We start from the raw sequence: 22,497 nt of genomic DNA on the forward strand, positions 1-22,497 counted from the left end.
TTAATGGTGGAATGTAAATTATTCAACTTCTCCAAAATATGTCAATAAAAATGTATGTTTGCATCTTTTGGAGGTGGGTTCAGGTGGTCGAAAAGAGAAAAATAAATGATATCCCAAATTTATATCTTTCTCATTAGGGTAGAACTTATATTTACATCTTATAAAAATATAAAGTGAGACATAAATATGAGTTTTACAACTCAAAATTTGCAATTCTCCATTTAGATGCTCTTATAAGCCTTTAGTTGTAAAATGCAGACCCTCTTATTCCTTCTAGATCTTGATTAATTAAAGTAAAAGGATTCACTCGCTCACTGCCCATTGTTGACTCCCATTTATTTGTCTACTAATCTAGTTCATTTTAATTGAGCACCATAATCATAGATTTCCACTTTTTTAGGTTCATAAAAAATTTGTCGGTGCTCCGGAATATTCGGTATCTTAAATATTTTATCATGTATATCTTTATTTTAAATATATGTATTTTTTTAACAAACAATATTATTTATATTAAAATTAATAAAAATATGATTCAAATTTATTTTCGAAGAGAATCAAACTTAAAACCTCCTACCTACAAACGAAAGAAAATATTTTTAAAACGCGGTACTGAGAAAAGCTCGCTACAACCGTAGTTAATTTTGAACAAACCTTGTTGTCACTGTCACACTAACCCATCTCATGCACTGTGGTGTCAGGGCCGCATAAGTCAAATAAAAAAGGACAACGTTTATTTATTTTTATATACTTATTTCCATAAAAATCGATAGACTTTTCGCCTACATTTCTTTTCCGATAAATTTCTAGATACTTTTTCTTGACTGAATCTGACTGACCCATCTCACCATCTTTGTCCCGTTGTTCTCAGTCCTTGCTTGCTTTTAGGTTCTGGGGTTTTACTGTTTCATTGATTTCAGCAGAGGCAGAGAGAGGCAGCCATGAATGCTCTTGCAGCCACCAACCGCAACTTTCGACATGCAGCTCGCATTCTTGGGCTGGATTCCAAGCTTGAGAAAAGCCTTTTGATTCCCTTCAGAGAAATCAAAGTAAATAATTTCCATTTGCTTGCTCATTCCCTAAATTCTTCTTTCTTTTTTCTTTTTCCCCTTATTTTGTTCATAATTTTTTGGGTTTTTATGGTGTTTGATTTGCAGGTTGAGTGTACTATTCCGAAAGATGATGGCACTCTGGTATCCTATGTTGGATTCAGAATCCAGCATGACAATGCCCGTGGCCCAATGAAAGGGGGAATCCGTTACCATCCTGAGGTTTATATTTCCTTCTTTCATTTTATGTCAACGTTGTTATTTTCCATGCGTATTCCTCCAAGTTTGTTGATTTGGGGTTTTGGTTTCTGGCCTAATCGAAAAGTTGGAATTAATCTGTTGATGTTAGGATTCCAATTTATGGTTTTTATTGTAGATTATATTCATTCATCTGGTTTTGATCTTTTGGTTATATTTATAATTCGCTCAACTTTGATGGCTACATGCTCTCAATCATTGGGGAAAATTTAAATTGGATTCGCGGTTCCACTGTCATAGTTTGCCTCAATTTCACAGTTCGTCTGTCAAACCCGTGTTTCTGTTTATGATGAGTATTATATCTGTGTGCTTCAAGACATTTGATTTAACAAAGAGGGTTTTCTTAGAAATGAGATCAGATTCCTTCTTCATTATTTAGAAAACCTGTGAAGGGGAGATACATGGGTAATGCTACTTCTGTCTGTGTTTGATTGGTTTTTGCCAAAATTGATCTTTTTCTAACGAGTGAATAGTGTGTTCTCCAAACTACTATTGGTTTCTATTTCAGGAAAATGTCTTTAAGCTGCTTGAGAAATGACAATTGTGTTACGTAGCATTGTTTTTATGTCCAATAATTGACTGGTTATAAACGCCTTATGAAACGGCATTGATTGTATGTATAATGTAAAGCCCAAACATCGATTGTGATCTGCGCATGATTGTGAGATCATTGGATGTCTTTGGTTGTCGTCTTGTTGATAAGTAAAGTTTCTTCTGTTATGTATTTTCCTTTTCAGCACATTTATTGTTGTATTGTGTAACCGTAGATTATCTGTTTCCCTTTGAGTTGGCCCATACCATAAATTTATAGAACCTTTTAGGACTATGCAACAATTGGAAGGGGAAACTGGATTGAGATAGCAAGTGCGGGATATATTACCTAGACTGTGCTCCATGGTGAGTTCCACTTGTTATAGCAACCCATGTTGTTCGTAGTACTTGTAACATGTTCAATATTGCTAGCGAGTCAATGGAGTAATTAGATGTAAAAATGTCCTTAACAAGTACTACTTCTATCAATGTTAATAAACTTCTACTTGGGCACCATACAAAGAAGGTGCTGCTGTTAGCAGTAACTGCGATAAGAATTCAAAACATAATATATGTTTAATGGTTTTCTATGTATGACCACAAACCCACAAATGTAGAGCACCATAACTGTTTTATTTTCAGAAAAGTATTCAACTGACCTTAAAACACAGTGGAATTATTTACCATTGATTTTTCTGCAGAGTTAATTCTTCATGCATACAGATTACCGTTCAATGAACTACATTTGTCCTGCAGCAGTTCTATGCCTTGCTACATGTTTCCTTTATTCTTGTGTTTTTAATTAAGTGAGAGGATCCTCACCGGATCCTCAAATCACATCCGTTCATCTTACATTGTGCGGTTAGAAATCATTGTAAATTTTTTTATTTAAAATTGAATATAAACAGTACCTGACGAAAACTGGCCGCATGATATATGATGAACGGATGTGATTGGAGGATCCCTGGGATCCTCACAAAGAGGATCCAGCGATGATCCTCTCTCTTTAAATAATACGAGAGGTTTCTCGAATATATAAGGATTGTCTCGTGCATTACGTTTTATGAGAATTCCCTCACATAAATCTTAACTGGGTTTCACGTATAGACTACTCTTACGGTCTAACCTGTGAATCCTCTCGTAATTTATGCATTTAAGCCATCTTAATATGCATCGAATACTGAAGTAGCAAATATTCAATGGTGCAAGGTTGACCCAGATGAAGTGAATGCTCTAGCCCAGCTAATGACATGGAAGACAGCTGTAGTAAACATTCCTTATGGTGGAGCTAAGGGTGGGATTGGCTGCAACCCGAGGGACTTGAGCGTCAGTGAGTTAGAACGTTTAACTCGTGTTTTTACTCAGAAGATCCATGATCTCATTGGAATTCACAGGGATGTTCCTGCCCCTGACATGGGAACTAATTCCCAGGTATCCTGTTTCCTTTCACAGTAAATTGAGAGTACGGTCTTTGTTGGTCGAAAATAATAAATATATTGTTGTCTTTGGTGTAAACTACACATGCTTAGTTCTTTAAATTGTACAGACAATGGCTTGGATTCTTGACGAGTACTCAAAGTTTCATGGGCATTCACCTGCAGTTGTGACAGGAAAACCGATTGTAAGTACCGCACATCCACAGACGGTTTATAATTATGGTCACTGGATAGAATCAAATCATCATGATTCTAAAGAATTTTATTTCTTATATTCGTTGTGTTTCCAATTCAGGATCTTGGGGGTTCACTTGGAAGGGAGTCTGCGACTGGACTTGGGGTGGTTTTTGCAACCGAGTCTTTACTTGGTGAATACGGAAAGTCAATTTCTGGTATGAAGTTTGTTATACAGGTATGTCCTAAATAATGATAAAATTTTATTTTCCAAGGCCATATGCGCGATGACATGAATATGTGTTCGGCTTCTAACTTTGTTGATACATTTTAGGGTTTTGGAAATGTGGGCTCATGGGCAGCCAAGTTGATCCATGATAGAGGGGGTCATGTCATTGCTGTTAGTGACATCACAGGTGCAATTAAAAACCCTGCTGGAATCAATATCCCAGATCTTCTCAAGCACAAAGATAGCAATAGAAGTTTGAAGGAATTCCAAGGTGGAGATGCTATGGACCCAAATGATTTGCTTGTTCATGAATGTGATGTTTTGATTCCATGTGCCTTAGGAGGAGTTATTAACAAGTATGTACCCTGCTTCTTTATTCATTACGAACATCATAACCGGACTTTCTCGGAAATTTTGTGTCAAAATTGTTTATATGTTTTCCCTTTCTTTCCTACTGTTTGATGTTGATGTATTCAAATTTATATTTAAGGGAAAATGCAGCTGATGTGAAGGCAAAATTCATAATAGAAGCTGCAAATCATCCGACTGACCCCGAGGCAGACGAGGTAACAAGGACAACTGCATTTTCTCAACTTAAATAAGCATACTGGTTGCTGAAATCTCCTACTTAGGTATAAAACCCCTCTGCTGCAGATTTTGTCCAAGAAGGGAGTTGTTATTCTCCCTGACATATATGCAAATGCTGGTGGTGTGACGGTGAGCTACTTCGAATGGGTTCAGGTAAAAAGAAGCTATTGCGGTGTGTTGTAAATGCCTATTATCTAAATCAATATGGCTTGAAATCCTCCTGTCTATTGTCTGCAGAATATTCAAGGATTTATGTGGGAAGAAGACAAGGTTAACTGTGAGCTTAAAAAGTACATGCACAAGGCCTTCCTTGACATCAAGGCATTGTGTCAAACTCATGACTGCAGCTTGCGAATGGGAGCTTTCACTCTCGGGGTGAACCGAGTCGCACGTGCTACACTCTTGAGGGGTTGGGAAGCATGAATGAAGTCTTTTCATTTTAATTTTCTCCTTTTGTGCCCATCAAATGCTTCTTCTTGACATCAGTCATGCAATGTAATGGGAATCGAAAAACCGGATACTTGAGCAAACAGGAGAAACCAACCTAAGAAAGAAATAAAGGTACTTTAGTTCATTTACATTAGTATTCTTTTGTGCTTTTAATTCACTGTCGAATAAAAAAGAAACGATTACTCTTCAAAATTAATCGTCATTCACGAATAAATCCTTGTTCCAAGTTTTCTGGGAAACAGGGCAGCTGCCAAAATATGGAGAAATTTTTAGTTGTGACAGGAACACGAATGGTACATCACATGTTTTTATGTAAGTGGTGGAAAATTTTATTTTTTAAGTTATTAACTTTTTAACACATATATCCCACCATTTATATAATGACACGTGGTGTACCATCCGTGTAACGGCCACACTGAAAAATCTTTCCAAAATATGAGGGTTAAACTTCTAAGCCGAAACAAGAACACAAAACAAACTTGAACTGCGATTTGTTGATGAATGATTCTGAAATTTATCCACCTTATCTGTACTGAATGCAGTTAGATCTTTCTAGGTGACATCTAAAATCAAGTTTCGTTCGCTTTTGTCACTCATACGACCATCTGGTATATGCTTGCTGCTTGGAGACCCCTTTTCCCTTCCTCCATGGACAATTTGAAACAGCCATCAATCCTAGCACATTTCTCCTATTCGACGGAACTTCTGAACTTTCAAAATCTTCATGCAATTGTTTATGAGAAAGTGATTTATCCATGCATTCCTCTCATGTTTGCTTCACATCATGTTCTTGCTGCTTGGAGACCCTTTTTCAGTTCCTCCATGGACAATTAGGACCAGCCATCAATCCCAGCACAATCGTCCTGTGTGACAGAAGTTCTAAGCTTTCAAAATCTTCTTCATGCAATTGCTTACGAGAATAAGATTTATCTAAGCATTTCTCTCCTGTTGGTTTCACATTAGTCTTCACTGAGTTCGATGATGATGGAAGTCATGAACTTTCTTGACCAAAATTCCTCACCTTCAGAGCAGCTTTTGGTCCACAGAGATGAGGGAAGTTGCGAATAGCTGATACTACTTTTCGAGAAAATTCATTGGCTGCGGTTATCTCAAGATCATTTCCATTAGAAACAGAAATGGACCCATCAGGCGGCGAACAAAGATTTCTATTGGACAGAACAGTCTCTGTATCTTCCTTTGGAGTAGCCACACCAAGCTGACCTGGGCTCTTCAACAAACTACGTATTTCATTCGGCATAGTAGTTAAAAAATCATCAGTCTCCACAGTACCAGAAGCCATACCAGTCATCAGGACAGTCTGATCCACCTTCTCAGCAGTACCAACAGAAGCTGCCTCATTGGCAGGTCTCAAATCGTTTAGCTCATGCAGATTCTTTGGGAAATCGGGTATTTCATGCTTTAAGGCAGTCACAGATTCATTTATCTCCATGGTACCAACAGCCTTACTGTTCGTCAAGCCAGTCTCATCCACATGATCAGTCAAAACAGTCAGATTTTCAACCCCTTTTCCATCACCATTATTATCCCGGGTAATCAAATGCTCAGCATTACCAACAGAAGCTGCCTCTTCAACAGGTCTCAGGTTGTTTAACTGATGTGGATTCTTCGAGAATTCAGGTACTTCATGTTCTACGGCTGTTACTGATTCAATTGTCCCCGCAGTACCCACATCCTTGTTATTGGACAAGTCAGTTTTATCCACTTGACCACTTGAGGGCATCATTTTTTCAACTGCATGCCCATCACCATTTTTATCCCCACTAGCCAAACTTTCTGTTGGTACACTCACAGAAGTAACCAGAGAAGGCCTCAAATAGTTTAACTGAGCAAAATGTCCACTCCCCGGGGGAAAATCACGAACAGCAGAGATTATCTCCCTGTTGAACTTGGGCAACTTGGTCTGGACAGAGCACTCCATGGGCAATTTCCTCAAAATGACAAGTATTAAGCGAATCAGTTATTTTCGATGATTCCAAATGTTAAACCGCCTCTATGATCCCCATTCCAACTCCCAACCCAATGGAATGAAATTCTCCAAAGCCCAAAGCAAGAGCAATCATTAAAAATGCACGCATTCGCTGAGGTCAAACAATAAAAGCTACAAATCTCACAATGCACAAGATTACTTGTACAACAAGACGTTGTTTAAAGCACTCAAAAACCCAAACCCAGATGCCATCGAAACTACTCATTGACCATTCAAAAATTGCAAACATTTCGAACCAAATATCTAAGCTTGGAGAACCTCCATACTTCTAAAATCAACAAAGCAAAAGATATATCAACGTTTTATCAACCCAAGAATCCAATTTTCATCATAAAAAAGGGGGCTTTTAAATCCTACTTATTGCCCTCGATTCTTTTGTTGTTTCTGCTTCAAGCCCTCGATTTTTATTGCTGTTTTCAAGTTTTTGGAGGGGTTTTGCTATTTTCCCTTTGAAAAACCCAAGAAAACCTGGAAAGCAGTCCAATATTAGATAATGATGGAGAAAGAAACATTCGATCAAAAAAGGAAATTCAAAGAACCAAAGTAACGCCTGCCCAATAAGCAAGCACATTTGAAATTTCAAGAACTATATATATACCTCGTAGTGTTGTAGTGTGAACAGTTTCTTTCTTCAAAGCACCCAACTGAAACGGGAAATTCGTGTAGAAACGGTGAATGGTTTCTTTCTTAACGGATGAAACTTGAAAGCGAGGGTATGCTTCGTAAAAGGATTGCAAATTGGAGGGCGAAATGGATATTTTCGGCTTCACTGAATCAAAGGCTTGCGGTCAAATCAATGCACGGACGAAGTGTAAATAAGCCTTTCTACTTTCTGAGGGGTAATATTACCATCCGTTATCTTAGTTCCCCATCTACTATTTTTAATAAAAATGTTCTTAATAATAATGGTGGGTAGGGTTTGATATGTGCGGCGAAAAGAGGCTGGGAAAGATTTGGGCTAAAATCGACAAAAAGGTTTGAAAAAGGAACAAGTGTTTGCTAGACAGAGGAGAAAGCGACTTCGGGTGAGGTCTGCGATTTTCACAGAAAAGGAGGAAGAAGAGTGGTTTGGAATCTGAAGTCTCTAATTTGGGCTATAGATATGGAATTCGGTGAAAATAGAGGGTGGGGATCTAGAAAAAATCGGGGTGGCAGATTTGGGGTTAGTAGGAAGAGATATTATGAAAGGGATGTCATCAGTTTAAGGACATGCGTGGTTTGAAAGAAATGATGAATGTCGAAGTCTTGCATTTTTTTTTTCTTTCAATTTTTATTTATTTAAAGAGATATTAGAGTTAATTATTTAAGAAGAGTACAATATTCATCAATAATGAGAGGATATGTACAATGCTAAGACTGGGGTGCATGTTAAGGGCCTCGATAAAAACCTTGACATGAATTTAACCCGGTCTAAGGGAAAAAGAGCGTTCCGCACCAGATTACAAAATGAAATTACTATCCTCAAATGGAGAATCAAAAATCAAATTTGGTGTTTCCTCAAGCTACATCAAACAATTGATTACGGTCAAGCTATACCTTGCCAAGCGATGTGCAACATTATTGGCCTCCCGATTGCAAAATGAAACCTTCCCCTGAGGAATATTATCCATCAACTGACGGGTATCATCAAGGACAAGACCAAGTTGACCCAAAATATATTAGGGTTGTTTGGGAATAATAATGGGTGGGAAAATAACATTTTATGATGGGTGTGATTATCATGTGGGTGGGAAAATAAGACACTAATGTGGGTCCAGTAACACTTGTTCACATTAATTTGATTGTATTTTTTTTATTTGGCTTATGAATCTCCATCCGCATATTCCTAATATTTAACGATAACATTTACACAGTCCACAATATTAAAAGAAAAAAATTAGGATCCAATCCCTAATATTTGACGACAACACTTGTTTTCAGTTTTTTTATTTTTTTATTTTTAATTTTTTTGTCAAAGCCCCTTGACTTTAAACACCTGAGCATTTTACTAATAACATACTTTCATGTCAACTTTCTTTTTATTTACAAAAAAATATAATTTATAATTTCTTCCACATTATCACATACAAAAGATTGAATAGCTTTTATAACTGCAAATCCCATATCTTTCATGAAACGAAGGCAATTAATTAACGAAGTGGTTAAGATGCATATATGATATATAAATGTGCAATTGGTGAAGCTGCACAGCGTTAAATTTGGAATAATCAAGACAAGTCTGGGGCTGGCTTGGACAACTCATTTAATTTCCGTCTATTCAAAGTTCAAAAAGTAGCGTTCCAATGACTTTTTCAACAGAAATATCCCTTGCAGAAGGTGCTATCCAAGTCAAAGAGTCCTCCAGTTCACCAATATCTGAATCCGTTTCAAGATAATTGGACATCTTGAGCACAAGACTGATGTTGAGACCAGGCAATATTGCTGAAGAGCAGGTGTTTCTGAATTCTGTTGGAAAGATGACATTCTTCGAATCAGCGACAATGAGGTCTAGACTCTTGGAGCAACCAAATTCTGTAAGAAAATCTGCCAGTACAGGTAAATGTTTCCATGGCCCGTTGAAGGCAGTCGGAAATTGTATGTCCCAGAAGTCCAACAGTAAGATGGCGGCCTCCCCTAAATTTGGAGCTTTCAAAGAAATCTTGGACGTTAAGTAACCACAAAGGAAATATATAGAATTTAGATTCGGAGTATTGATCGTGGCCTCCAAACTACGATGAGATGCAAGTAAGCGTAAGTTTTTCAGGTGATGAGCATGAATGTTGATATGTTTCAAGTTATGAGAATCGCGCAACATTATCCACTCAACGTGAAGAAACTTTGATGAAACAAATGTAAAAGATTCAAGATTTATTGTCTCGTCAACTTGAATATCTTGAGCCTTGCAATACTTAACTTCCAAGAATTTGAGAGTGTAACTTGAAATATAAAACATGGAGAGTTCGTCTTCTTGATTGTCTTCATAAGAACATGAAGTTAATGACAAATATTCAATACAAGGGCACTCCCAAATTAAGGAACTGAGGGCACGCTCATCAAACCGAACTCTTTTGAGGGACATTGTTTTCAAGGAGGGAAGAAGCTGGCTTATACGATCTATATGACGTCCATCGTTGGCACTGCGTATGTCCTTTATCTTCACATACGCCAGACGGAGAGTAGTTAAAGATTTTGCAACGAGAAAGGTGGTTCGAGATAAGCCGTAGTAGTTTTCGTTGACATGCCAATCCCTTCGAAGGCTTATATCTAACTCTTTGACGTTTCTATCTAACGAACAAGTTAATAACTTATCAACGATGTTAGTGTCCTCTCTAAACAAGTAGCCCGTCATATGAAGCCTCAGTTTAAGTAACGTGAGCTTCTTTTGCTTATCATTCTCACAAAATCTCAAATACCTTATCAAGATGTTGTTGATGAACTTTCTGTGTTTATCACCGTGCTTGTCTCGACAAAAACCAACGCTTTCCTCGTCGAAATCTAAGACGGAGTTCGAACACCACACACCTTCTCATTGCTTGGAAAGAAAACTCATACGGACGGCAGCTTTGGTGGGAAGAACTTGGATGATTTTTTGCGTAACGAGGTCAGGTAAGTGAAGGTGTGCCATGACGTTTCGGCTACGATTGATCTTCTTTCTGTATTTGGGTCGGGGGTTTGTGGATGGAAGACTAAATCTATTTATAAATGTTGGATTAATTAATATCCTTGAAGGATACTAAACCGCAACTAGTACGAATTCATGTTGGTTAGGGTAAACCTTTGTCCTATACAATTTGGTAAAACCGTTCATGTTGGTTAGGGTAAACCTTTGTCCTATACAATTTGGCAAAACCGGCATCCTTTTGTACCTTAATTTCACAAAATATTAGGGTTTCCTGACAAAATGAAACTAGCCAATTAATATCAGATTAATTCTTCTAATATATATTAATGTGCTGGCGGAGTCTTTCACTGCTATTTCTTGAAAGCATATTTACATGAGTCATTTTCTAGCGGATGCAATCATAAGTATATCGCTTACTAACTATTTAAGATTTTGATATCTGGGATCACATGTTGCCTACGAGGGCACGAAATGCTTTCTATTTGATTGTATTGGAACATGATGTAATTATGGCTTGTGTATTTAATAAAGTTTATTTTCGAGATATTCTATATATTTTAAGAATTTTGGCAGTATAAGAGTTCTTATTGTTTTACAAGAATCGAGCAGAAAATGGGTGACAAATTAGTCCAAACCAAATTCTTAATAGAGTCTAACAATCAGAGGAATTATAATTTTGAGTTATGCATGTTTATTTTGAGAATTATTAATTAATTGAAGGATGTATATATGATACATCACTCTTTAAGAATATTGTGCTGTTGTTTGGGAGATAGGTCTTGAATTTTGCGATCAATTTTACGGAGAAGATAAGGTTGCAGGGCATGGCATTGGTCGCTAATCTATGCAGCAGCAGCAAGGTTTCGAATTGTTAATTAAGCACCACCAGCAAACCATGCTGGTTGATAATGCCAAAATCGCATCTATGAGAATCAAATTTAAGATATCTGATTTACAAATAATGAGGTGTGCCACTAAACCATACTACTAAGTAGTCATGTATGGGAACTTAGTTTTTGGACAAATTAAATATGAAATGGTTTGTTTTCTCTGTGGGATTCTTTTTAATTTGGTAATCAATTGTGACCTATTTCTCGAGTCATTTGGTGGAAAAAGCTTGTTTGAAACTACATTTAAAATGTTCTTTCACATTGAAATTTTTATTAAAAATGTTGGTGTTAACTAGGCTTAAGTTTGGCATAAGGGATTCTAAGTGATTTGGTAGTGGATGAGTTTGGCCGTAGTGGTTGGGTTTCATGTGTACGAATATGGTAGGCTTGTGGCTAAGGCTTGGGTGTTTGGTATTTTTACAATAGTTTTGGTAGGAAAAGACTCGAAGGCAAGAGAGTGAGAAGCTTGGGGTTGGCCTTGTAGCTACTGCACGAAGGATTGCAGCAGCCGTTAAAAAGAGATTTCATGCAGCTAGGAGAAGATGTACTTCTCTATGCTTGCAACTGAAGGAAACCCTCCCCCTCTCCATTGATTTTTACTCTATTTTTATAGAGGGTAAAGACTCTTTTATTTTTGCCGGATAAAAAGGTGTGCAAAAATTACTTGTTTCTAGCAAGTAAATAAACAGATTGGAACCTCCTTATGTCCTATGGATAATACGAGGAGCTGAAAATAACTTATTTTCAATGGCTAAAAAGGTGGATCGGGTTGCAACATGAATAGGTTCAGGGGAAACGTATGTCTCAGTATAGAAAAAGAGAATATATATGTTTTGGGTGGATAAGCTATTGTAGAATTAAGGTATTATTATAGACAAAGCACATACGTCACATGTCATGACATGACATATAACAATAATCTTATATAATATAATCGAGATTCGCATGAAGTAACAAGACAGTACAGAGCAATGAACGTTTAATGTGCTTGGACCTTTGATCACAATTTTTGGGACCCACCTTAGGCCCTTGATTATTTAGGCCATGTAGAGACAACAAAATGGGTTGAATAACCAACACCAAAAATATGTGCATAAACTTAGCATTTTGGGCTCACGACTTTGTTGTTGCAGCTTCCCAGCAACTTAGTTCGGTCTTCATTTAGCTTCTGTTTTGTAGGCCACATCAATCCCGCTTCTAAAAACATGGTTCTGTTTTCAAAATTGAATCAAATTGAAGAAATACTAAAAAAATTATTCTAAATAAAAGAAGCAAATTAAAGAACGCTGGTGTACCAACGCAAGACGGTACTTATTAATTTCAATCCTCTTTAATTTGAGAATTATTTATTCCATTCAAATTCAATCATGTATATCAAAAGATCTCTGAATTAACACACTTCATAATCTAAAAGAATACCGCAGTGACACATTTCATAATCCAAAAAAATCCAGATACGTTGAGATCTATTTTGGATTAAGAAAAGGCATAGCTAATTGTAGACAAACTTAGATGATATTATTAATACTTGGGGAGTTAAGAAAACGTGGTGTGGACATACAATCAAAGATATATCATCATGAATGGGACTCCTAGACGAGGAGCATCTAAATTATATGGCTTCGATATCACAAATTCCTTATTTAGACTACTCTCACACTTTCACTACTAATATGTGAACATCTTCTTTTATGTGCTGTGTAAATGAGATTAGCTAAAGTATAGGGAGAAGTCGAAAAAATTCATCTTCAGACCCCAATCACACTTTCTATTATGCTCAGAGATAACACCACCTCTAAGAGCTCCTAAATATAAAGAGAGAGAGAAATAATCTCCTACCAGTAATTACTATTGCATTGATAATAATTTAAAATAAAATGTCTACTACTATTAGTTCACACTCATTACGACTCCACGAATTAGAATATGTGATTAGCATGAAAAGTTTCTAAGAGAGCTCATAAAATAACTTTTTAGTTAAAATTTAACTTGATAGAAAGTATGATTAGAGATTCTCTAACCTAATGTAATTTAGGATAATACTTAAGTAGTGATACTTTGTGATGTGGCTAAATGATACTTGAACATATTTTATTGATTTAACTAATTAACGATAAACATGGTATTTAATTTTTCTTCGGCTTATAAAAATAAAAAATACATGACATTTTTTATTGAGCCACGTTAGAAAGTAAAACATATCAAACTCACTCAAGTTGTTTATTAAAATAAAAAAAAGGGACCAACAGGTGGCTTTGCCACAGTAATCCGCTTTTTTGGAGGTCAGGAAGACTTACAAAGGCATTTCAGCCTTCTTTGGCCACCATCTTGTGATTCACCAAAGCCAACAATCTAACTCATAACGTATCATGTAGAATACAAGCCTAAAATTCCTCACCAACAATTAGGACACACCGTGGTGATTATAAACCCACTCTAGTTGACAAAAGACACTTCTTTTTTGGAATTGACAAAGACTATTTCCTTATCAGGGCATTACATTCCTGCACCAATGCCTAATGCCATCTGCACTGAACTTGGATTGGACTCTGGCTTGGGCGCTTGCTAGACTAGTAGGAACATGGTTGATGGATGCTTTAATTGGGAGGGTACTTTTAGCCATCTTTTGTGCCTATATAAAGGGCAGGCAGAAAGGCATTTGTTCCTTAACTAAAAGGGTCTCGGAGAATCGTAATACCCATCTTGTATTGAGACCCGAAAACTCTTTGCCGACAAAGGCAGAAATTTGCTGAACTGAATCACACGAATCTTGGTGTGTTTTCGTAATTGATCATTATCATCTTTGGTTACTGTCGAGAGAATTTTACATACAACTAAAACATCACGGTAATGGTATTGCAAGCTTATCACGGTGACTCAATGTCGTGATAAGGGTTCATTCCGAACAATACAATCTCATTGTCCCCTCGTGGAACGCCACTCTATTTAACAAGGAAATCAGATTTACCGTAAATTTCAACGTTCACTTGTCAATGTAAACACACAGGTACTAACAAACGGGACCAAAATACAGTGGTTGAATACAGAATCTTCATTATCCACTAGCACATAGATATTACATAGAATCCCGAAGGAACAAAGAAGAAAACAACCTAAATTCAAAAGTCCAAACTCAACATCAACAATTCAACTACTTATTCTTGCTACTGCTAGCCGGGGTCTCGTCCTGCCAGGTTGCTTGCCATTGCTTATCATAAAACGTCGTCTCTTCGAGTAGTTTCTTTAGGTTTTCAACATCCTCGTTCTTGCGGATCAGAAGCACTCCCCCAACAGCTACAAACAACAATGTTTTGCATAAGAAATTGCCCATTTGGTCAACTAGGCCAACGCCGGTCAAGCTATCAACAAAATACGCCATGAAAAAACCTATCATAGCGGCACGTCCTGCAGGAAACTCATAAAATTACAGAAAGTATGTTAGTTCAGAGTATGTCCTCTTCCTTCATTACACTTCAGTTAAAATAAGTGGATCCGAACAGACCGTTAAGTAGTTCAGCTTCAGGTAAATGGTATCTCTTTATCCATGCCCACCAAGGTACAATGGAGGTGTCAAAAAACACAGGGTTCTCATTACTGGATGATTCCGGGTTGTCCTGGAGCCATTTTCTCCTCCTGGCCTCTGAAAATGGTGATGCATTAGAAAACATGTATTTTCTGAATTATCAGGAAAGATAACAAGTTCAGATAACAGGTTATTTGTCAAAGGAATACTTCAAACGAATCACAGATTCATCTCGGCTGTTTTTCTTCTTTGTAAACTGAAACCTCGGAAATTCACAAAATTGTTTAGGTAAATACAAGGGTGCAAAGGCATCTAAAGATGTACATTCAATCCTATTCTATTTGGGGCGGAAATTGATGCTCTACTGCAAAAAGAATCAACAAAAGACTTGGATAGAAGATCTTATTCTCAAATAATATAAAGCTAATATAGAAATTTGGGTCATGCTTAGGATCTAAGAACTCTTTAGAACGAGGAATGCGTAAATCCTGAAGAAATAACACCCAACTTCTGAAGTGAACGATTTCTTTTCTTTACAGTTTCCGATGCCCAAATGAAGCCCGAAAAAATGTATTGGTTGAGAAACAAGGGAATGAGTGCACAGTGAGCACACAACCATCTATGAACACCAAAACCAACATAAGAAAATGAAGCAGCACAAGTTTGAGGATCAAGGTAAATAGAACAGTCTGAGACAAATTTCGACGAAGCACTAAGACAAAGCCAATTCAGTTTCTTGGCAACTTAATAGAAATTTCTTCATCTAAGTTACATTTGGGGAGGAAAACTCATGAGTTTATTAGCTCTAAAATTAACGTGCAAGTTCAGAAATCAGATTAAACCACTTGTGTCTTGCAAATTCAGCAGATATTCCCCCCGGTCTACACAAACATTCTAAATCCAGCATAATCATGCTTCCCCCTCAATCAAACAGTTGCGAGAGCTAAACAAGGAACAATTAAAGAATTAGACAATTACAGAACAAAAGGAAAGAAACCCAGAAGCCATACCAGCATCAATAACAGCATCCCAGTCAGTTTTGCCACTTTTCTCAAACTGCTTCAAATCCCAAGTCCCATTGACCCATCTCCCATCTGCAAACAAATTCCCCACCGTCACCTCCTCAGCTGGTCCAGCTGACCCGTTAGCCCCAGCAGAGCTCTCAAGAACCGCCTTGGCGCCGGGTTCCGGGACATCGGGCTCTGCTTTGGGCTCCACGGTAGTGGCAGCTGAGCTTCCAGCTCCATTCTCAGCTGAGGCTCTGTGGAGGTTCTTGGGTCTGAGAGAGAGATAAGGCTTGTGGGTCAGGAGGGGTTTGAAGTGTGATGAGGAGGAAGGAGAGAAGGTTGGGAGATGGGTTGTGGGAGAAAACAAGGTCATGGAAATGGACATTGTTCTGATTGATTTGCGGCAAAAGGAGAGGGGGATTTGGTTGCTGCCACTCAGAACATGGTGGCTTTTCTTTTTGGGCTATCCTCACTCGCTCCTCAGCCTTAGAATTGCCCAAAATACAAATGGGCAGGTTTTGTATTTTTGGCAGTTTTTATTTATTTATTTATTATTATTATTATTTTAATACAAGTGGAAAAGTGTTGTAAATTGTGGATGCCACGAGATCGGAGCCTTCACCTTGTTGGATTGTTTAATGAAATTAACTTGGCTCGTGGTTGAGAATGAATTCTTTCTTATTCTATTTCGTGACCGATTTATGAAACTTTAACTTTATAGTTGGACCGTTAATGTTATAAATTATTTTATTAAAATTATTTTTACAAAAAAAAAAAAAAATGTATACATATATAAGATCATTTAACTATCAAACTATACAAAAACAAATGGACGAATTCGGTAAAACAATTATAAATTGTTTACCTATTTGTTATTGTTGGTTGACTAAACGACTATGATTTTAATTATTTTTTGTAAAGATGATTTTTTTAAATGATTTATAATATAAATGATTACGATTATAAATACAAAATTTTGTGAATCAAATCAAACACTAAATAAATAAATTGAAGAGGAGCAACTACTACTCAACCTCAAGGAGCCAAGCTCCTCTTGTTATTTTGCAAATGAATTTATATGATATATACAAACAAGAAAATCGCTTTCAATCTTATAATATCTCCATTTGGTAGGTCAAATTTTTTACTTTTCAAATGAATTTGCTTGATTGTCGTCATTGTTTTTGTTTTTTAACCAAGAGATCGACATATTTCATTTATGAGAAGGGCAAATATAAGATTTCAATACAAAAAGAACATGTATTCAAAACCCCAGTTGATCAATTCTCTCCGCTGTGAGAGCTTTCTCTCTACCAGAAAGCTACCCCATCTTTATACTTTCCTAATCAATTTCCAATCTGAGCATTGAATGCTCCTACTCACCATCCCAATTTGAAAATTGATTACCTAGGACATACCTCAACCACTACGAACTGAGTTATTGTCTGGATAAGAGTGCTTTAATGGCGAATTTGTTGGGGGAAAGACAGTTAAAACTACCAGGGAACACAACCCCTTCGACAAGATAGCTAACTACCGGAAAAGAAGCATTTAATTCCAGATCTGGTTACAACAAAGGAACCCAAGACAAGCGGGCCAATATTCCAAAATTACTGGTGTTCATGGCCTTCAGATCTGTTCTTTGGCTATGCTTGTGTCTAGGATTCAAGAATTTTAACCATCTAGTAAAAATCTAGACTTTGCAGCTGGGTTGTTGGGGGTACAAAAAGTTAATTCTTTTGGAAGATCTGGGTTGGTAGGAAGCAAAAATCAGAAGAGAATCTACAGTGATGGCACAAACGGCGATGGATGAATTAGTGGCACAGTTGGAAGGATCTCTTGAGTTATCAACCATGGAACAAGGAGTGAAGATGGTTGGTGCGGTACTGGTGGACCAAAAGCTCAACAAATGGGGAGTAAGAAATATCTCTGAAGTAGACCTGGCATTTTCAACCCGACCCAACTCGACCAGTTAAAATTAGTTTCCGGGTGAGTGATAAACGGGTCGAGTGATTAATGGATCAACTCGCTAATCATCCGTTAAATAACGTTTAATTTTGGGTGAACCCGTGAAACCCGTTAACCATCCGTTTCACCCGTTATGTGTAATTTCAATGGTCCTAATAGAAAGCCCTCAGTCCCTCTCCATTCTCTCTTGCGTACTCCGTTGCTCTCTAAGAGATAGGTGTGCTCCTTTCCTTCTAACTCTGGTTATCTCCCTCATCTTATTCCCTAAATTTTTTTACTGAACTCCACCACTCTCTCTGGTAAGCTCTGATTCCCTTCCGCCTTTTTTTTCATTTTTTACTTTTGTTGTGCAAATTATGCTTTCTCTGTGCAAATTATGCTTTCAACTTCCTCAAAAGCCACACTGCAAGCAAAGCAACACAAAAGAACAGAGAGAGAGAGAGAGAGAGAGAGAGACAACCATGGCGTCTCTAGCTTAACAATTCACAGGCTTAAGAGTTAAGATGCTCATTACTCTCCACCTTGAGGCTCTCAAAGCCCTTAATCCTGCCGAAGCAAAACAAAATGCCGGGTTTGCTCGCCATCGTCTCCGCCGCGGTCATGTTAAATGCACAGACCAATGAGCGCTTCAAGCTCAAGGAAATCTTCGAGGATATTGACAAATGGGGCTGTAATTGATTTGGATGAAATGTTAAAAAATAAAAAATAAAAATAAAAAAAATTAAAAAAAAGGGTTAACGGGTGAAACGGGTTGAAACGAGTGATTCGTTAGCTTAACAGGTTGGGTTTGGGTGACCCGTTAAATTAACGGGTCGGGTTCAACCCGACCCAAACCCAGTAAACCCGACCCGTTTACAGGTTTACTCTGAAGTGTGCGGAAATATTTAGGAGAGGTCACGATTAACTGGGTGAAGGATAACACATTCATCATCATCGTCAAGGATGAAGAGACAACCTCTCGGATTTTTAACCAGGTTCCATGGGCTATGATGAAACAAAACTTCTCGATTAAGAGATGGCCTAATGATTTGGCTGTAGGAAGTTCCAGCATAGATGGTCCCATTTTGGGTACAAATGAAAGAGGTACCTTTGTTCTTAAGTATGGAGGAGAACGCCATGAGACTTGCTGGGGAGGTGGGAGATTTCATTGTAATGAAGGATCTGGCTAAAGCAAGAGGATTCTTGCGAGTCAAAATATACTAAAAACCTGTTGGTGGCTGGGTGTTGGCTCCTTAGGGATGGAGATAGAGACACATGAATATAATTTAGCTATGAACGCCTACAAAACTTCTGCTATAAACGTGGGAGAATTGGTCACTCGGACAGGGAATGCTTCTCTGAGTAAGGCGAGGGATGTGGTTTGGTGTATAGGGAATGGACTAAAGCAAAAATGATCATGGAGGAACAAGAGGAACCATAACCGAGAAGGACATAGCCCATCGAACGTCGACATCTAGGAATGTTTAAACCCACGCAAAGAACCAGTGCTCAGGAGATAGGAAATCACACACGTGAGGAAATGCCTAGGCAAAGTACCCTAGTGCCTAGTGGGTCCAACGATCCTCACCAGATGCATGGGCAAGTTCAAAGCACGAGGTATGCTCTTCATACTTCCATAGATGAAAATAGCAGGTCTACATCTAAGAGTGGAGCCTACCACATGCCCGTTGGGGAAACAACCCCACATGGGCTTAAACAAATAATTGAAGGAAGTGGGTCGAGGTAAAGGCCTGTATGGCACATATTCAGAATGGATAATGTGGCCCAATCTAATGGGGTTGTAATCCAAGAGTTGGGAGGTGAAACATAAGGCATGCCAATACGACATAACAGGAAATTTAGGGGCACCCAGGCAGGACGGCAAAACACACTTATGATTGGAAGAAATTAAAGTGATCCATTGCCCCAGCAGAGCTCAACCTTTACCATTGAGGCACAAAGCACCTAGGACACTGTAGGTAAAAAACAAATCGAGAAACTCTACGAGGGGTTGGGATTGAAGAGAATGGGTGAAGCCATGATCACTAATGCATGTCAATCACTAACAAAAAAACAACATAAGGAGTGGCAAGGATTTCCAAGGGTTGCAGGAGAAAACGTAAAAGCAGTGCAGGAAATTAGACTAGCGGAATGGGTGCGCACTGTAAGCCATTTGATGAAAAAGACCTCTAGGAGGTACTTGTTCGACAGGAGGAAGTGTGGACATCAGCCGAAGGAAATGAAAAAGAGGAGTCTGACCCTATTATAACTAGGAGGAAAGGGTAAGCACCCCAAGATGGTGGCGGCTGGCCTATGATAGCTGCACAATTGCCATGATATAGCTCATGTAGAATTGTTGTGGTCTAGGGTCGGACACGATGGTTCGAGCTCTACATGGGCCCATAAGGAAACATAAACCCTTTATGGTTTTTCTATCAAAAATAAAAATGAAAAACCATAGAATAGAAGGAGTCAGACGGCGAATGGGCTTTAATAAGGGCTTTGATGTTCCGCCTAATGGTGCTGCAGGGGGACTAAGCCTTTGGTTAGAATGATCCTGTGGAGGTGAATGTGAAACTCTCTTCAAAAAATTTGATCCACACAGAGATAAGAAGTATAGGGGTTTGTGATTGGATTCAGGCTTCGTGGATGTATGGGAACCCTTATAGGGCTAAGAATGAGGACTTTTGGAAGTGGGCTACGGTTGTGTTACAACATTCAGACCAACCTTGGTTTTGTGGGGGAGACTTAAATTAATACCTCTGGGATTTTGAGAAATTGGGAGGATGTGAAGGATCACACTTGAGGCCTCAATATCTGCAGGACTTCATGTCAAATTTGGTTCTAATTGATTTAGGATTTAGCAATTTGAGATTCACGTGGAGGGGCATTCAGAATAACCAATTGGTTTAAGAAACATTGGATAAAGGTTTGGTTCATGGCCATTGGCAGGAGCTCTGGCCTCACACGAATTTCATCCATGAGACAGTCCGGGGGTCTGGTCATTGCCCCCTGATTGTTTCAACTAATCATGCCAGGCCACGTGGGAAACCCCCATTTCCCTTTAAAGCTTTCTGGGTTAAAGAGGAGGGCTGCAGGAAGTGGTGGAAATAAGTTGGGAGTCTCCAGTTGATGGGTGTTGGGGATACAAATGGAGAAGAAAACTAGAAACTTGTAAAAAAATCTGGTGGAGTGGAGTAAAGACAAGTTTAAGGCTAGAAAGCTGGAAATTGCGAATCTCACAACAAAACTTGGGGATCTCCAAATGGATTAGGAGGAAAATATGGAGCAAATAAAGGATACATTGGCGCATGTTAACAGGCTGGAGGTGCAAGAGGAACTGTATTGGCAACAAAGATCTCAAATCAGGTGGTTGCAAGCTGGTGACTAATACTTCCTTTTTTCATCAATTTACTGTTCAAAGAAGGAGACAAAATATGATTGCAAAAATTAGGAATGCCAATGGTCAGTGGATGAAGGATGAACGGGGTATCAGATGTACGGTGGATGATCATTTCAGGAACTTATTCACTACTAACGGTCACCGTGATTGGGGGTCCCTCCTAGACTGTGTGAAACCAGTTGTTACGACGGAAATGAACGAAAATCTGACAATGCCAAATGATGATGAGGAGATAAAGAATGCCGTTTTTCAGATGGAAAGCCTGAAGGAGCTTGGACCTGATAGGTTTCGGGTTTTTTTTTTTCCAATCTTTCTAGGAGATCATTTTGCCAGAAGTTCGGGGTCTAGCAGCTGGGCTTATTCTTGGTGAAACAGAACAAGAGATCTTAATTCGACTCACATTGTATTAATATTGAAAACTCCTTATCCCGAATCAGTCAATCAATTTCACTCTCATAAGCCTTTGTAATTACTCATACAAGGTCCTTTTGAAGATTTTGGCAAACCGGTTGAAGTAATTCCTTCCAACTATTATTTCTCCAAGCCAAAATGCATTTGTGGAAGGAAGAAAAATTTAGGATAACATCATTATAGCTCATGAAGCCTTCCATTTCTTGAAATTGAGAAAAACCAAGACGAGATTCAAGTTAAGTGTCAAACTTGACATGAACAAAATCTATGGCCGAGTAGAGTGGGATTTCCTCCAAGTTGTTATGGGGAAGATGGGTTTCAATGGGATATGGATCCAGGTAATGATGAATTGTGTTACAACTATTAACTTTGCTGTGCTAATTAATGGGAGGCCTAGGAAGAAGTTCAAGCCGACTAGAGGACTCAGGTAGGGAGACCCATTGTTACCCTATCTATTTTTTATTGTTAGCGAGGTCTTATTGCTGCTCATTCAGAATGCTTCGGAAATGGGCTTTATTGAGGGAATACATGTTAGTGGAAATGGACCATGTTTATCCCACCTTCTTTTTTATGATGATACTCCAATATTTTTAAAGGCTACAAAGACAAACTACACCAATATTGTTAAGCTTCTAAATGCCTATTGCCATGCTTCAGGGCAAGAAGTGAGCCTTCAAAAGTCCAATGTCTACTTCAATACAAATACTCCACCGATGATCTATGAGGAGCTTTGTGACATCCTTCATATGTTGAAGGTGGAGGATCCCGAGAGTTATCTTGGCATCCCGACTATATGAGGAAGATAAAAAAGGAATGCTCTTGCATATGTAAAGGATCAAATTATGACAAAAATTGTCAGGTGGAAGCAATAATTTTTATCACAATCTGGAAAGGATACCTTGATTCAGGCGGTCACACAAGCTGTGCTGACTTACCCTATGAATGTGTTCAAACTTTCAAAAAATTTGTGCATAGATATTGATGCAGCTATTGCC

The 22,497-nt window shown here is 38.2% G+C and overlaps 2 protein-coding genes across 2 annotated transcripts; one reads left to right on the forward strand and one right to left on the reverse strand.

The window, feature by feature from the left end:
* The first annotated feature begins 773 nt into the window (after positions 1 to 773).
* On the forward strand, positions 774 to 4,842 carry LOC137723127 (glutamate dehydrogenase 2-like). Its single transcript, XM_068462296.1, has 9 exons — positions 774 to 1,046; positions 1,155 to 1,268; positions 3,045 to 3,266; positions 3,382 to 3,456; positions 3,567 to 3,683; positions 3,780 to 4,030; positions 4,165 to 4,240; positions 4,329 to 4,415; positions 4,500 to 4,842. Exons 1-9 carry the CDS (start codon positions 939 to 941, stop codon positions 4,683 to 4,685), a joined length of 1,236 nt encoding a protein of 411 aa, XP_068318397.1. The 5' UTR covers positions 774 to 938; the 3' UTR covers positions 4,686 to 4,842.
* Positions 4,843 to 14,222: 9,380 nt separating this feature from the next.
* On the reverse strand, positions 14,223 to 16,248 carry LOC137722640 (light-harvesting complex-like protein 3 isotype 2, chloroplastic). The gene is made up of 3 exons (XM_068461687.1): positions 15,745 to 16,248; positions 14,714 to 14,851; positions 14,223 to 14,616 (listed from the first exon to the last, which is right to left on the reverse strand). Exons 1-3 carry the CDS (start codon positions 16,124 to 16,126, stop codon positions 14,363 to 14,365), a joined length of 774 nt encoding a protein of 257 aa, XP_068317788.1. The 5' UTR covers positions 16,127 to 16,248; the 3' UTR covers positions 14,223 to 14,362.
* Positions 16,249 to 22,497: the final 6,249 nt, after the last annotated feature.

This window comes from Pyrus communis, chromosome 17 (genome assembly GCF_963583255.1).
Source record: "Pyrus communis chromosome 17, drPyrComm1.1, whole genome shotgun sequence".
Lineage (NCBI taxonomy): Eukaryota > Viridiplantae > Streptophyta > Magnoliopsida > Rosales > Rosaceae > Pyrus > Pyrus communis.

Excerpts from the sequence above, each read along its gene's own strand:
- LOC137723127 (XM_068462296.1), top strand. The coding sequence starts at position 939 with ATGAATGCTCTTGCAGCCACCAACCGCAACTTTCGACATGCAGCTCGC. Across the intron at positions 1,047-1,154 it reads TTCCCTTCAGAGAAATCAAA|GTTGAGTGTACTATTCCGAA; the intron begins GTAAATAATTTC and ends TTTGATTTGCAG. Across the intron at positions 4,031-4,164 it reads TTAGGAGGAGTTATTAACAA|GGAAAATGCAGCTGATGTGA; the intron begins GTATGTACCCTG and ends TTTATATTTAAG.
- LOC137722640 (XM_068461687.1), bottom strand. The coding sequence starts at position 16,126 with ATGTCCATTTCCATGACCTTGTTTTCTCCCACAACCCATCTCCCAACC. Across the intron at positions 14,852-15,744 it reads GGATGCTGTTATTGATGCTG|AGGCCAGGAGGAGAAAATGG; the intron begins GTATGGCTTCTG and ends CACCATTTTCAG. Across the intron at positions 14,617-14,713 it reads TGAAGCTGAACTACTTAACG|GACGTGCCGCTATGATAGGT; the intron begins GTCTGTTCGGAT and ends AGTTTCCTGCAG.